General features: G+C 41.1%; 1 protein-coding gene across 5 annotated transcripts in view; it reads right to left on the reverse strand.

Annotated features, from left to right (window-relative positions):
• Nucleotides 1-16,185, reverse strand: part of wnk3 (WNK lysine deficient protein kinase 3) — a 38,306-nt gene extending 22,121 nt beyond the window's left edge. For all 5 annotated transcript variants that reach the window (XM_030734336.1, XM_030734338.1, XM_030734339.1 and 2 more), the window contains exons 1-2: nucleotides 15,637-16,185; nucleotides 7,981-9,132 (exon numbers count right to left, since the gene is read on the reverse strand). In XM_030734336.1, the coding sequence (XP_030590196.1) occupies nucleotides 7,981-8,697 (717 nt within the window). In that variant the 5' untranslated portion in view covers nucleotides 8,698-9,132; nucleotides 15,637-16,185. The remainder of the gene's footprint in view (nucleotides 1-7,980; nucleotides 9,133-15,636) is intronic.
• Nucleotides 16,186-16,984: the final 799 nt, after the last annotated feature.

The raw sequence follows: 16,984 nt of genomic DNA on the forward strand, positions 1-16,984 counted from the left end.
AAGCACAGCTGTAGTGTGGAGGGAAACAGCCAAGAAAATATCTGGTGTATCCTCTGGAAAGGATGTGCAGCTGGTTGGGTTGATTAAGGATAGAGATGGAAATGTGCTAATGAGTAAAGAGAGTGTGTTGAGAAGATTTAAGGAGTATGTTGAGGAGCTGATGAATGAAGAAAATGAGATGAGGACAGATGGAAGAAAATTAATTATTTATGCCTTTACTTCACCATGTCTGGATTATTGTAATTCACTGGTCACTTGTGTTAACAAAGCTTCCTTGAAATATTGTGAGGTTGTTCAGAACACCGCTGCGAGGTTTCTAACTAAAGCTGCATACACACTGGATCTCACATCAATTTGAAGCTGACAGATGGTCACTTGCGGACATTTCAGGCTCCACTTGCCTAGGTGATCCTCTAATGTATTTTACTACCAGGTCATATATCAAACAATGGTATTGTTCACTCTCACTGGTAGTCGCTTCAGTCGCTCACCTGAAGTTGATAAATGTTTATCTCGGGTCTCATCTACTTCCTGTTGCCTATGGTTATTTCACCTGTAGTTGTTGATGTTGCGGAATGTCATTTACTTTTTATGGTCTCTGGTTGTCACATCAGTGCAAATCGTTTCTCGTGTGGATATCTTCTAAGTACTCACATGTCACATTGTTGCTAATTCAGTTGCGCTTGCTCCCCATTAATTCCAGAGTCAACTTTAAGATTCTGGTTTTGACTTTTAGAACTCTGCATGAACAAGCACCCGTGCACATCAATGAACTTGCACTTCCATACATCCACGGCAGGTTCCTGAGGTCATGCGAGCAGGCCTGCAGGATGTGCTGCATACAAGGCCGAGACCTAAAGTAGACAGAGGTTTTGCAACAGTTTCCGTCAGACTCTGGAACTCTATCCCACTGAGCCTGAGAACTGTGGACTCTGTTTTGCTTTTAGGTAACTTATTTGCCTTTTTGCTTTTAGTATTTTGTTGTTAAGCACTTTGTGATTATTTATCTTGAAAAGTGCTATATAAATAAAATTTTACTTACTTACTTTGCACTGTATCTTTGCAGATCTAGAGAAAGCATATGATAGGGTGCCAAGAGAGGAACTGTGGCACTGCATGGGGAAGTTGTGAGCAGCAAAGATGTATGTGAGGGTAGTGGAGGACATGTGTGAGGACAGTGAGACAGGGACAAAGGGTGCAGTAGGAGTGACAGATAGATTCAAGGTGGGGGTGGGATTACATCAGGAATTGCTCCTAGCCCAGGGGTGGGCAACTCCAGGCCTCGAGGGCCGGTGTCCTGCAGGTTTTAGATGTGTCCCTGATCCAACACACCTGAGTCAAATATAGAAGTCATTAGCAGGACTCTGGAGAAGTTGACTGCATACTGAGGAGGTAATTCAGCCATTTGATTCAGGTGTGTTGGATCAGGGAGACATGTAAAACCTGCAGGACACCGGCCCTCGAGGCCTGGAATTGCCCACCCCTGTCCTAGCCCCTTTGGGTTTGCAGTGGTGATGGACAGGTTGACAGATGAGATCAGGCAGGAGTCTCTGTGGACTATGATGTTTGCAGATGACACTGTGATCTGTAGTGAGAGTAGGGAGCAGGTGGAAGAGAGGTTGGAGAAGTGGAGGTATGCTCTGGAGAGGAGAGGAATGAAAGTCAGTAGAAGCAAGACAGGATACATGTGTGTGAATCAGAGGGAGAAAAATGTAACATTAAAGTTACAAAGAGTAGAGGCAGTGAAGGTAGGTGAGTTTGAATACCTGGAGTCAACCAATCAAAGCAATGGACAGTGCACAAGAGAGGTGAAGAAGAGAGTGCAGGGAAGGTGGAGAGGGTAGAGACAAGTGTCAGGGGTGATTTGTGACAGAAGGAGAGCAGCAAAAGTGAAAGGGAAGGTTTACAAGATAGTAGTGAGACCTAGCATAATGTATGTTTTGGAGATGGTAGCACTAACAAAAAGACAGGAGTGACCAGAAGAGACAGGATTAGAAATAAGTATTTCAGAGGGACTGCTCGGTTAGAGAGGCAAAGCTGAGATGGTTTAGACATGTGCAGAGGAGAGATGGTAGATATATTGGACAAAGGATGCTGACTATGGAGCTGACAGGTAGGAAGAAAAGAGGAAGGCTACAGATAAGATTCATGGATGTAGTGAAGGAGGACATGCAGAGGGTTGGTGTGACAGAGAAGGATGCAGATGATCTGCTGTGGCGATGCCTAAAGGGAGCAGTCAAAGTCATATTTCCCTTTCAGAAAGATTTTGATATTCAGTTTTTATTGAAAGTGTGTCATAGATAGACCTACAATGGTAATTTAGCTTTTTGAGGCTCGTACATGGGAAATCATTATTTCACACTGCGTTACACTGACTGAATTTTTGCCACCGTTACTGCACAAAATATTTAATTAGATAAGATAAGATAGTGTTTATTTGTCACATGCACAATTATACACAATACAATGTACAGTGAAATGTATTTTGTACCTGCAGCCATATATACATACACACATATAAATAAGGAGAATAAAAAGTAATTCACACTATATACTATACACTATACACACGGAATTATAGATTATATTATTTACATTGTGCAATAATGGTCCAGTTAGGGCTCAGAGTTGAGCAGATGGATGGCTTGTGGGTAAAAACTCTTCTTCAGCCTTTCAGTCTTAGTCCTCGGGCAGCGGTAACGCCGGCCTGATGGGAGCAGGGAGAAGAGAGAGTGTCCGGGGTGACTGGGCTGTTTTAGGATCTTCAGAGCCCTCGACCTGAACTGCTTGGTGTAAATGTCCTGCAGGTTGGGGAGGGTGGTTCTGATGGTCCGTTGAGCTGAACGAACCACCCTTTTTAGGGCCATGAAGTCCTGCTTGGTGCAGTTTCCCATCCAGGTGGTGATGCTCCCACGCATGATGCTCTCGATGGTGCAGGTGTAAAAGTTCCTGAGCACCTTGAGTGGGAGGTTGAAGTCTCTCAGCTGCCTGAGGAGGTAGAGATGCTGTCTGGCCTTCTTCAGTGATGTTAATGTGATGAGTCCAGGACAGGTCCTGTGAGATGGTCACTTCCAGGTATTTGAAAGTGTCCACTCTTTCCACCTCAGCACCACTGATGAGAAGTGGATGGTAGTCCCTCTGCTGCTTCCTGCTGAAGTCCACAATCAGTTCCTTTGTTTTGCTGACATTGAGCAAAAGGTGGTTCTCCCAGCACCAGTTCTCCAGGTGGAGAACTGGTGCTATTTTAGGTAATATTTTGTGATTCTCCTGTTATTATGTCAAAAACTTTCAAATGTTACATGGTGCCTCTGTGGCAGGAGCCTTAGTACTATAAATCAGTAAACACAAAAGATCTAAGCACCATGTGCACGGTGAGATTTTTTTGGATCAGACATCTGGTAGAGCAGAAGGTCAAGCTGCAGGTTATTAAGTAGCCTCATAAAACACCAGGGTAAATGGGCAGGATATAGTTTACAAAGTACATAAGTAGATGGAAGGAGGCTGGGATCATGAATACATCGTGAGCTTTAAACCATCTATTTTGGCAAGCACTGTATAAGTATCACATATACAGATTACACTGGGGTTACATTTTTGTCTGAGAAGGTTACAGCAGAATAAAGGGGGCTAATTTTACAGGACTATCAGAAATATTACATACTGTAGGTATATATTTGAACATTTATGAGGGTGCATGCAGCGTATTCTGCCCTGTAGCATTTGAAAATCCAAGGTGGCGGATGGCTAAGATTAGATTACTGTAAGCTACAACAGCTCACACTAACAAGACAGACTGCTGCATGCCAGATTAAGAGTCCAGGCCAGTGGGCCAAGTTCATTAACCTCTATAGAAGTCTTTACACGAGCCTTTTTCCACTTGTTTGCAAGACATCTGTTTAATTCTTTGTTGTAGTACTGTGGTAATGCTGTTTTGCAGTGGTAGAGATAACTTTACAGCTAAGATGTCTACTTTTGGTTAAAAAAAAAACTAGATGCCAGAAAATCAAACTGTTCAAAACACGTCTAAACAGAAATGTGTGCTACTTCACTGCTATCTGACTAAAACAGCTTTTTTTCAGTGGACCACCTTGGATAATTATCATGTCATAAAAATGTGCTTACATTTTATTGATTTCTAATCAGGGTATACAGTTAATGGTAGTGTTATCTGGTTAATGTTTCCAACACTCAATAGCAACTGAATCTCTGGTTGCCGGTTAGGCAATATAGATTGTAGTGGGAGGATACAGCCCCAGGGATGCTTGTCAACTGTCAGAGCCCAGGCAAATATGCATCTGGCCAGTTTGGTTTCCAATCAGGTCTAGTCAGTTCAGCTGTAGTCTATCTGTTTTAGCCTGAACTATTTTTAGTTACCCATCATTAGTATGTCTGCTTTTTCTGGCCTAACCCAACTGGTCTTTCATGATGAGAAACAACCAACACAATCCCCAATTTCTCCCTTTATTGTTTTAATTGTTATTACACCAGACCAAGCCAAAGAAGTATGTCCAGAGCAAACATCTTTTGTAAATATTGTGAAGTTGACGAGCATAACACTAGGATACTCTGACACTTTTTACCAGAACACAGAAGAACATGAGACAGTTGGCAAAAATCCAAACTTGCTCAATTAGCCTTGTACACTAGGTCTCTGCCAAGCTGCAGGACTTGACTGTATAGAAGGGAACAAAGGACTTTGACTCTGCTTCATCAGGCCAGCACACATGACAAAGTGTTTGGAGAAGGCAGATCCTAAGCTGGCATTTACCTTTTGACAGAAAGCCAAAATTCTCTATAATAAAACAAGCTAAATCAGTAAATCCAAAGTGGTCATTATTGCTAGACTTGGTCCTAAATGCTTCTAGCTGGGTTGGCCTGAGGTGGACCAGTCTGGGATGACTGGGTTGAACCAGTCTGGTTTCTGCCTCCTGAGTTATGCTGTCTGTGCAGGGTTTTTGTTCCAGCCTGACAGGCACCCACTGTAATTAACTCCCTGGATCACTCTGCATGCTCACTCAAACAGACAAAAAGTGATGGGGGAGAGTATGGGTGCAGGGGGAAAGTGGGGTGAGAGAAAAAGAGAGAGGGAGGGTGATAGGCAGACACATACAGTGGTATGTTGACACAGACAGACAAGGGAGCAACAGCTCCCAGTTATGGGATTCAAACAAACACATTCGCTTGTGTGGATAGTACTATACAACTGAAGCAATAGCAAGGTAGATGTATAGCTCTGCCCCGTTAGGTGTGGAATTCCCTGGGAACGGGAGAGGAAAGAAGAGCGATGGTGTCCACACTGTGAACTTTAATTACCCACTGATCCAAGCTGCATTTGGACAGCTAATCCCCCAGCTTCCCTTTCTTTATGGACACAGGAGGAGAGTAGTCTGGTGCTCCCAGACTGTTCAACCTGATACCTTCACACAGAAGGTACCCAGTGTGTTACTGCATTATTATATCAGTAGTGAATACAGTATGGTATGTAGTTACTGAGTCCTTGTGCTTTCAAAAGGAGGAAATGACCACTGTTTGAATTTTAAAATGATAAGATGGTTAATGAACTTATCTTGAACTTATCTTTCACTGCAGTTGATTTAACTGAAATTCATCAGCACTGCACTGTATACCCATTAATAGGACCAAATTAATACCCCACATCAGCTCTATCTAATCAAGTCTATCATGTAAATTTTCCAACTGTAGGACTAAAAAAGGCTATCTTATCTTATTAACATCTTGGCTTATTATGACCACTTTTGTCCAATCTATGGCTATGTGGAAACACTGAAACTGTGTGTACGCTTTGGTAGAGTAAATGGGACAGATCATGTGCACTGAGTGACTAGAATGTTACAATGAATGTGGCACTGGATCCATCTATAGGCGTGTGACTAGGCCTCTGTGTACTGCCTGTGTGTATGTGCATGTTTGTGCGTGTTCATGTGTCTCCCTGCATATGGTAGCTTAGCATTAGCTACACAACTGCTCTCTGGGAGGGATGCCATGGTAATCTTCTGTTTGTTTCATCGTCTTCCCCTCTGCCTTTCCTTCTCTTCCCCCTCATGATCACCTCCTGTGACTGTCACTTTTCTTTCTCACACTCTGCCTTTTCCCTTCTAGCTGTTGCTCTGTGTGTCAGAATCACAGTCTGTTTGTTTTTCTCAATTCGCTATCTGTTTGTAATACAAAATCTTATAAACAGTAAACTCCATAGAGTCTTCTTAATTGACTTAGTAATTTCTGATTGATGTAGCCTGTTTAATAATAAATAATGAGTAAAATTAGCTTTTCTCAGTAGGATTGGATGGGCTTAATGCTTTTTATTTTCAAAAAATGAGCTCAAACTCATGAGCTAAGGCAAAAAAAACAAACAAAACCCAAAACAAAACAAAATGCTGTTGTTGATGTCATAACAGAAAATTGTCCCATGGCAAAACTCAATTTTAACATTGATATTGAAGGTGAAACATGTTAACTTTGTAAACTGAGTAGATTTCCAGGGAGGAAAAAAAAAGGGCAGGTTGAGTACTTAAGTAGCTGTGTCAGTATGACATATCAAGTAGCAGAGCATAACTGCTGATGGGAAATTGAGTACGTGTTGGAGTAATACCAGAAAAGGTGATGAGGGCATGCCTGCTGCTTGGTAGTCCAACAGAAAGAGCCTGATCTCAAGGATTAGCCAAGGCTCTTGTTTTGGAATTAGCTCCAAACCAAACACATGACTGACTTTCCTCACACAAAGCCAGCAGTCAGATCAGATGGCTAACTATAACACTACTATCTATTGTGAGGCTAAGAGTCAGAGGGATGCATTTCTTTGCTCCTCCACAAGTCTGCCTCCCACCACATTTAAAATTCACACCATACAACAATGTTTCCCATTACTTCTGAGCCTAATTAAGTCTGGGGGGCTATGGTGTGTAAAGGCTTTGACAGTGGGCCCATATTAAACATTTATCACATTTCATCATTTTCTTCCCACTTTAATGTCGATGCACGAAAAAGACTTTCTTGCAATGACGCTTGCTGTTGTTAGCCCCTACATTGATGCAGTCTTCCTATTTACTCTGTGCTCACAAAATACATCCCATTCAGAGCTTCACAATCACAAATATAATTCCATTTTATAAACAATAGAGAGGCTGTGTACAGTAGCCTTGGTTATACCCAAAGGAATGTTAAAGCTAGTTAGCTTACCTAGCAGCATAGTGTTGACCAAATATTTTATAAAATGAATATTAATTTATCTTCTTTTAGAACTTGCGATACATGCTGCAGACTGCATGATTAGTGAAAAAAGCAGCTTGTTTAATTATTTATTGCCATAGTAAGTTTATGATGTATACTGATATTTGTTTCTTACCTGATTTCAAACACCTACAACACACAGTCCCATTGACATAAACCTTAAAAATAATAATTGCCTTCATACAATTCAGGCAATTGCATGGCACACTCTTTCTGATAGGACACCTATCACAACAAGAAGATATGCTGACAGTCTATTATTCTATTATTCATACAGCCCTAGAAAAGGCAGTGCCTCCACTTTCACTTTGTGCTGTCACTCAACTACAAGTGGTGCTCCTCCTTTTCACCTCAGTCTCCACTGAACTGCAGTCACAGTCTGAATAGGAGGCAGACAACGTGCTGAGATTCCCAGATTTCTGTTCAGCTCACAAGAGCAATAGTATGTTTAAAATTCTCCTAAGCACTTCAACTGGAAAAAATTATGTATAAGTACTTCCAATAAACTCGAAGTGTTGTGCTCTTTAAGTGCACTGATTTATTATTTTTATATATATATATATATATATATATATATATATATATATATATATATATATATATATATATATATATATATATATATATATATATATATATATATATATTTTTTTTTTTAATAATTGTATCAGCAAAACAAAATGTATAATTATAGTTGAGTAGTTGTCATTAACAGAAAACACTCTGTCTTACCTGAAGTTCACACCAAGCCACCTCCACCCAAGTCTCAGTGTCCAGGCCTTTATACACAGTCTTGAAGGCTCCTCTGCCCAGCTCAATGTCAAACTTGAGGAACCTTCCTCCAGGGGAGGTAGCGACAGCTTTCATCTCTGCCTCCTCCTCCTGTTCCCGGTCCCTCTCCTTCCCCCTCTGTACAGGTGCAGATGAAGAAGCATCTTTGCCAGGCTCATGGACTGAGCCGGTGCAAGATGGTTCATGCCCCAAGGCTGCACAGGATGAAGGAGCCCCATGCTGCTGGGCACTGCTACTGAAAACTGAGTCTGAGGAACGCAGCTCCAGGTGGGGGGCACTATGTGATGCCATGGTGGGCAAGTCCACCTCATCATCTTCTTCACAAATCTCCACACTCTTCCTGAAGAAGCGCTTCTCCCTTCTCAGTCGTTTCTGACCTGTATCGATGGGTAAGGAGGGTGTGGAGAATGAAACAGGTCTGAGTATGGTCTCCTCCTTGGAGGCTTCTCCTCTACCACCTCCTCTGATTCCTCCATCCTCTTTTGCTGCTGCTCTCCCTTCCTCAGTCTGGGAGGAGGATGAGTCCAAAGGGGTGCTGTCTGTCCTCTCCCTCTGTTGGTCAACCTTGCCCTCCCACTCCGGGTCCTCCTCCTTCTGCCCATCAGGTTTCTCCGAGGAGTCCTCGGTGCCTGTGGGCTCTCCTGGGTCAGTAGCCATGGGGAATGGGCTTTCCCACCCCTGCTAGACCTCCTCCTCCTCCAAACCTTTGCTCCTCCGTCAGTCCCCGTCTCTCTCTTTTTCTGTGGTCACTCAGTCACCTCTAGTAATCTGCCAAGCTGTTCTTCTACTGCTACAGGTGAAGGCTGTCCTTGATCAAACTGGGGACTGTGTCACACTTTTCTTCTGTCCTCTTCCTTTAATTCTCGCTTTACAGGATGAGATCACAACTGTTGGAAAGTAGTTTCTATTTTCACTTTCTTCTCAACATTGCCTACATTTTCTTCAGAAGTGACTTGTGCAGTGCTAATCAAAGAAAACCAGACATCTCTCGGCTCAAACAAACACACTAAACCAGGAGGTTTTTTTCAAGCCAGTCGGAGTAAGCAGCGCTGTTGTTATTTCAAACTGTCATGCGAATATCTTCAAGTAAACCTGCAAGACAAAAACAAAACACAGTCAACTGACATATTTAAATCTGTTTAGAAAAATGCAAAAGGTACATTATTTGTATTTAATGAGACAGACTTCAAATAGCCCCAGTAGCCCAATTTAAATGGATGGAAAGAAGGATTTCAAGATCTCATCATAATCACAGAGTATAAACCTTTGGAAAGAAGTGATGTCTGAAAATGGACTTTTTCCACAGCTGCTTTCCAAAGAGAAGTGAGGTAAATAGCTGCATAAGTATAATACAAACACAGCAAAACAAAAGTCTCAGCTTTGTACATTTAAACCAAAAGAGTCTTTGAAGAATGTCCAACAAGTCTGTTGAGTGATCATACATAGTTTCATCAATCACACGTTTATCAGCGTCTAGTGTCCCAAGTTGTGCTCAACAGCTCCATTAGTGAACAGAAAGCTGCAGTTAGGAGTATGCAATCCCATCCATTAAAAATGGATGATGAACTATGGGCCAGTTCGGTTGAGTGTGAATAATTCATACTCAGAGCGATTGTTGAACTGTATGAAAGATACTACCACACATATGCAACAAAGGACTCATAGGTATACACAACTGTGATTATGATTATCATCACTGCATGTATTACTTAACAGTAGTACCCATATCCTGTCAACCATTTAAAGCAGGGTAATTTTTTGAAAAACCCAAACTGGCCCTCAGTATATCACTGTCAGCAGAAAGTAAAATGAACACAGTAAGGTTCTTCTGAAAAGGCAGTCTTCCTGTAAAAAAAGTACCTGATTACTGTTTAGGTTTTTGGAGATTTTTGTGTCACTGTGTGAACAGAAGTGGGCATCTTTCCAGTGACATCTTTATCTTCACTTCTCCTCTATCACGCCACATCTATCCCATGGTATTGTATCTCCTCTGCTTTCTTACAGCAAATGACCGCTAAGTGGCTCATAGCCTGAATTTCCTCTGGAGAGAGTATCTTGGAGACAGGGTTCAACTACTAATAAAAGTTGCAATGATGTCCAAAGTCACCTTATGATTAAGCATTTAAAGTAACAGGAAAAGCACTTACTAATGGATATCAACAACAAAAATTGTACACATGGATTGCAGCTTTTATGGGAAAGTAGTTAATGGGAAGGGCAATCCAAATCAGGCTATTAACTTACTTTGCATATTAGTTTACATCTCAACACATATTAATTTGAAAGTGAACATGTGAAATTTTCAAGAGCTACTGTCCCAAATTGTCTAGGGTTCCAGCTATGAAGGCCAAGATCACACACATCAAAGCAGTCAGCCTCAGACCCTGAAATGCAAAGCTGAACTTGTCTTTAAGCTTGAACAAAGCCCACTGTTGCCACAGTGGGTAACAGCCATTATCTCTTTTATTACAATGTCATTAACACTCACATCAAGCCCATTGTGTCTCCAGGCTCAAAGGGAATGAGTCTCAAGTACAATGCCAACACCTGTCAATCAGACTAACACACACTGACAGACTAACTGTTAAGAGGTTCCTGAAGAACAAGCAATTCCTGTTTAGCAACATTCCCAAAACATAAACACGAAAGCTAAGTCATTAAGTTAGACACAGCACACCCCACACCAAAATAATGCCATAAGGCAAGGAAACAAAAACTGTAAAATCCTCAAATGGAAAAGGGCATTTGTCATACTGTACAGTATGTCATTTTTAAAGGTGGGATATGATATTGTTATTTAGGCTGTTCTCTTTCTAGAAAATTGATTGATGAATACAATATCCAAATATCAACGTCAGCACAACTTGGGGTAAACAGACATGGACTGGACAAACTCTGTCCCACCAGTACCCTGAGTGAAATTAAATCCATCCATCTATCCATCCATCCATCCATCTATCCATCCATCCATCCATCTATCCATCTATCCATTTTCTTCCACTTATCGAATTAATTAGATTAAGTGGAAGAAAATGGATAGATCTGTGGCAAACAATGACATGTAATACATATTGTATGTACATTATATAAACAGTTCAATTCAGAGTTAAATTTGGGGGGGCACCATTCAAAGGCTGAAGGTTCAGAAGTCCAGATGTAGCCAGGTGTGGATAATAAATATAATATTATTCTACAAACCAATTTCCAAAAAAGTTGGTATGAGGGACAATTGCAAAAAATGTGTCATTGTTTTAAAAACATATGGACCTTACAGTAGGTATTTAAGATTCCGAGTTGAAGGCACTGTTATTTTCCATCACAATTTAAAATGACAAACAATTAAGAAAAAGAGCAGAAAATCCTCCAACTTTGTGAAGCTAAGACCAGTAAGTGTGTATCACCTTCTGTTGAATACTTAGGAAATCATTAAATTCTCAAAACTCTTTTTATTTTCAGTCAGCTACTCATTGAAGCACTGCACACTGTACTGGACTATCACAAGAATATTTAAAAAACATGCATCTATTCTAATACTTAATGTTCAGTAATAAAAACTAAAGGAAACTGCCTGGGTTTGGGTAACCCACAGAGGACATACTGTAGTGCTCTGTGAGTCTAAAAAGGTAAAGGCTAACAGGATGTAGGAAGCATAAAGGGGGAAAAAACAACAGGCGATAAAGAGAGGGAAGTTGCCCTTTAAGCAGGAGCTTATTCACTCATATCCCCAGGGCAAGGAGTTCCCATGAAAGCCACATACCGGACAGAGTTATCACAGCACATCAAACACGTTCAACCCCATCACTGTCTCTCACACCCGCTCAGTCTCCCTTCCAAACACACCCACATAGACTCACAGATACAGATATCAGACGGCAGCTTAGAACAAACTTTATCCCTCTGTCCCTTCAGCACTCTTTGTATCTTTTATACACAGACAAAAACACACACACACAGACACGCATCAAAAGCAAACTGTCACTAGCACCCAAACCGCATGTCCCCTTTCAATGAAAGAATGCCGAAAGGAATTTCCTGACACCAGCCAAATGACCAAGCAACTGCCCGTGTGGGCAAGCGTGGTAAACTGAAGTTGAAGATAACAAAACCAATGCTGCAGCTAAAACTGTGACATCTTGCTTTGGCAGCAGAATGACGCTGGTGCGTAGCGTACATCAAGTTCCCATGTCAGAGTCATTGTCTGTTCATTTTTCAATCAGTGCTGAACTACATGAGAACCAAACAAATGACGTACAGCAATCCTCCTGCCCTCCAGGCTACTGTGAGGCTCATACATGGGAGAACACCTGCAGCTGCCTAATCATTTTTGAAATGTGCAGCAAAAATCAATGTGACATCTTTGCTTCAGTGATGTGATTTCTTTCCAATAACCACTGAAAATCCTGTTTGTTTTCCACAGAACTTTTATGTCTGTGCTTAAAAGTATGGGGCACAGGAAAAAAGATGCTCTACGTAACTTATGTTTACCCTTGCTAAAAAACAAACAAAAGTGCACACGCATGCCCCACACAAACTATAATTTTTAAACACAACAAATATGTTGCAATCTGGTTGCGCAACTTACATAAATCACTTCGTGGGGAAGCAGAATAATCCCTCAAAACAAAAAGCCGCTGAAAAATTAAGCAGGCGTACAAAGGAAGAGCCAGGGGACTCCATGTGCGTGTGCGTGTGTGTGCGTGTGTGTGTGTGTGCGCGTGTGCAGACAGCTATGTTTTTCCAATTGAGGGGGACATACAGATAAAAAAAGAGAGCGAGAGAGTGAATAAAAAGTGGTGAGGGGTACAGGAAGGGATTGTAGATGGTGGGAGGGGGTGGACAGAAGAGGCAGAGGGAAGGAGTTATTGAGCGAGTTGGGGTGGAGGGGTTGGGGTCCAGCTAGCAGAAGGGGTGGGAAAAATGTGTGTGTGTGTGTGTGTGAAAGAGAACAAGAGACCGAAAAGGGAGGGCGAGGGGTGGCACAGACAAAAGGGGGGCTGGGGGGATTTTGCCTGATAAAATATGTGCCAATGTTTGTGTGAATGAAAGCAGTGACTATAGCTAAATTTCTGCTCCAACAAAAGCAGCTACAGTTGTGCACAGAGAGGAGAGGAGAAATGCTGTTAGTGTTTAGAAAAGGCTGAAAACATGAGGTGATTGTATTAGCACAGGGATAGTTTCCATTGGCATGTTCAGTGTCACAGCCAGACTGGGCGCAGAAGGCTGAGGGAGAGCAGGTTAAAGGACTATAAACCTATTAATATGTTTTAAGCAAAAGCCAAAAAAAAATAGCAATAAATTAATTTTTAAAAAAAGCAGAGCTCAAATGATTAATCAGTTAACCAGTCATGATTAAATCAATCTTTTTTTTTAAAGCAATAAACACCAAATAACTTCTCCACCATTACAATTTGGTCTCATGTGAACTCTTAAACGGCATGTGCGCATAAGACAGAAGAACCAATATGAAAATATTACCACTGGATTTAAATATTTTTAATTTTTCCACTGTTTTTTGACATTTGCATACTTTAGATCAAAAAAGTTAATTAAGAAAATAAATGGGAGATTGTACTTGTTGCTCTGTAATGGAAAGATAAGACTGTTATTACTATAGACACACAATTAGTATGGAGCAAAATTTATCATTGCGGCTGAGAAAAATCAACACTTTCTTCATTAAAAATGAATGCCTGGTAATAAAACTTTAGAGCCTAAACTGGTAGTTTCGCATAGTATTCAGGTGTAATGTAGGCCTAAAGTTACTATAGCAAAGTGTATTATCAGGTAATTTGCATGTGTTGCAGTCTAATCCAGTCAGCTGTTATCCCTTTGTTGATTTCTAGAATGAATGAGCTCAGTTACAGTGCAGCAGGGAGTCAGGGATAAGTGGAAATGTTGAAATTAATTCACTGATTAACTGAATACTCCCGAGTCTTGTGTACAGATCAAAACCTAACTGCCTAAAACTAATTCCTGCCTGCGACACCAACTTTTCCACATATGACTAATCTATCCAGATTCTCACAATTGAGAATTAGTTCCACAGAGAATTAAAGAGTAGATGGAGGCTGAGTGATGTGGGGAGACAGGCTAGCAATAGCACAAAGTCTGAGAGCTGCTGGCCAAAATTTGAATGGGCCTGATGTCAAGCGGCAGCTATTCAAAACATCACAGGCCTCAGCTGTTGACCACAGATAAAAGATAAAGGCAGATAAAAACAGTCTTTATTTTATCCACGAGGCTATATTTAACAGGTATGACTGCTGTTGTGTTAAAAAAGAAATTTAAATGCAAGATCAAATATCAAACTTAAGACTAAACCGATTACTTCTTCAGCACATGTTGCTTTCTTTCGTGATGTTCTGAAGTCCAATGAGAAATATCAAATGCTGGCCACCAGGATCGAACACACAATTATTTGTTCTCTTCCCATTAGGGAAACGCAAGGCTGAAAACACAACAAGGACTTTTGTCCAATCCAGGTCAAGCATGGGAGAGCAGAGTGTAGGTAGCACACACAGAGCACTGTTCACTGAGAGAGGGAATATGTTATCTAACTCTCGTTTTTGTTCTCTTTCATTCCCCTCAGCAAGCAGAGCCATCCAATTCCAAGAGATTCCTATGGTCCAGGTGAGGGGAAAGGCTCCTTAATCAGCCAAAGTTGAAACAGGATTACATGTGACTAAATTGGTTTACCACTCCTGGAGTCCCCCTACCCCACCCCCCTCGGTGGCTGAAGTTACATGGATGCTGAAGTACTGGGAGCTGAGCAAAGTGTTGATTTCAGTAGTTTAGCACACCTGTCAGACTTTTTTTTTCCCCAATGTTTTGAATGAATCATTACTGCTCTCAGTTGAATAAAATCCACTGTTTGGATGTAGAGCAATACAGAAGTTAGGGGATGCATCGATTTATAAATGATATATAAATACTTCGGACAATTATTTATTACTGATAGGAGACTGATAGAAGAACAGCCTAGGTGGCATTTTAGGGGTGATTTTTAAAAAAATTTTCTAGCTGATTATTGGCAAATTGCTTAAAGCCCCCATGATGTGGTTGGTCATGCAGTACTCACTGGCTCATGTATGTTATTTATAGGTATATAAATACATGGTACCAACACAGTGATGCCTGGATGTGCATGCACCATGATGTGCAGCCATTGGCTAGCAGATAGCTCAGCTGACTTTGAAACGCCAGGCATAACATAGAGTACAATCACGATACAGAGAGAGAGCATAGTGACCGAGGCGGCTGACACATCACACATGAAAAAAAGAAGGAAAAAAAAAAAACCAAACCTCCCGGACTTCAGTGTCCTGAGCAACATTCAAATCATTCAAACGATGCGCTAACTCAGTGTGTGAGGGCCCGGTTTGCCCGCAGGTCTGCACTTGACTTAAGTGTTTTAACACGGCATGATTGCATATATGATATTAATGTGTCACCGGAGAGGGTAAACACATCCTAAGTGATCTCCTAATGCCCAAAACAGACGGAAAAAATAACAACACCTCACTGGGTACCACAGTCCGGTAATCACGCAAATTACTATTTGCACTGTTATTGAAAATTACAACAAACATCACTCACCCAAATGCAGCATCGTAGCTCGTCGGTCCAGCGTTATTTAGATGTTTAAATGATTTAATGGCTAGCAAACTCACTGAAAGCTGTTTTAGTAGGCTATCTATTTACAAACGGTTAAGGTTATTTACAGGAGATTTACACTGGACTTCATGCCTAAAAAAATATTTTACACACACTGAAAAAATAAAAATAAAAAAGCCTCGCAAAAAAGAAAAAAATCCGCTGGGTTCGTTTGTTGTTTTTTCCTTCCCTCTCTTTATATTTTATAGGCTTGCCGCGGTGTTGTCGGCTTGAAAATCCCTCACGGAGTCGTCGAGCCACGGTCTGTGTGAGATACGGCTACGGAGCACTTGGTATACGGGTATCCAGTTCAGACGATGCTTGCCGTTGGTCTACAGATTTTCCCACTCGCCGCTCGGTTTGTCTGCTCAAAGTTGGCCGACACACCATTCATGTGTATCCGGAAAATATCACTAACTTATGTACATAATTTACAACGCACGAGTCCAACGGCCTTCAGCAGGTTCTCGCGTGTACTAAGCGCGCGCCGCCTGCCCGTTCTCACTTGCCACAGGGCTCATCATCAGCCGGACGAGCAAGAACCGACGGTTAGATTACTCTGCCACTAGAGGGCAGTGCGCCGCGTGTTTATGTCCACGGTTCATTGTGTGGCTTTGCTGATGCGTTTAAATGCCCGTCGTAAAAATATCTGTTTCAGGGAAAGCAGCAGTTTTCAGCAGTTTATCCGTCACTGAAAATAGAAATCCTGCAAAGGATGTGTGGTTGACAGAGACATGGTTGCATAAATTTAGTTGCTATTCGTGTGCTGATTAAAATACTATGCTTATACATGTTTGAGCCTGTACTGGAACACGTATTCAGTAGGAGTACAATAAATTAGTTAAAGTTTGCTATTTTTAAACTTAAGCATGAGCAGGGGTAAAGGGATGAAAAGTAAAAAGCTGTCAGTTCAAAATTAAACCTGTACATGTTATATTGTCATTTGTTACACTATTTATTGTTTTAGTGTGCAATTAGCATTGTTCTGTTATGGCTGTTTAATGTGAAGCTATAGCTTTCATTCTTTGTTCTGCAGCAATGCACCGTATTATCCATATTATACAAAACTATAATTTAAAAAATCTGGTAATTATCAAATAAAAAGAACAATATTGCCCATCTACCACACACACCTTAGTAGAAGTGTAAAGCAGCACTGAATAGAAATACTCAGCATTTAAGAGAAATGCTCAAAAGTTTAAACCACTAGTATAATTGGATGTGGAGCCATGTATGTGTATACACCCATATTTATGCATATGATAACAATGACAACAAATCCCCCGAAGAG

This window comes from Archocentrus centrarchus, chromosome 7 (assembly GCF_007364275.1).
Source record: "Archocentrus centrarchus isolate MPI-CPG fArcCen1 chromosome 7, fArcCen1, whole genome shotgun sequence".
NCBI classification, from domain to species: domain Eukaryota; kingdom Metazoa; phylum Chordata; class Actinopteri; order Cichliformes; family Cichlidae; genus Archocentrus; species Archocentrus centrarchus.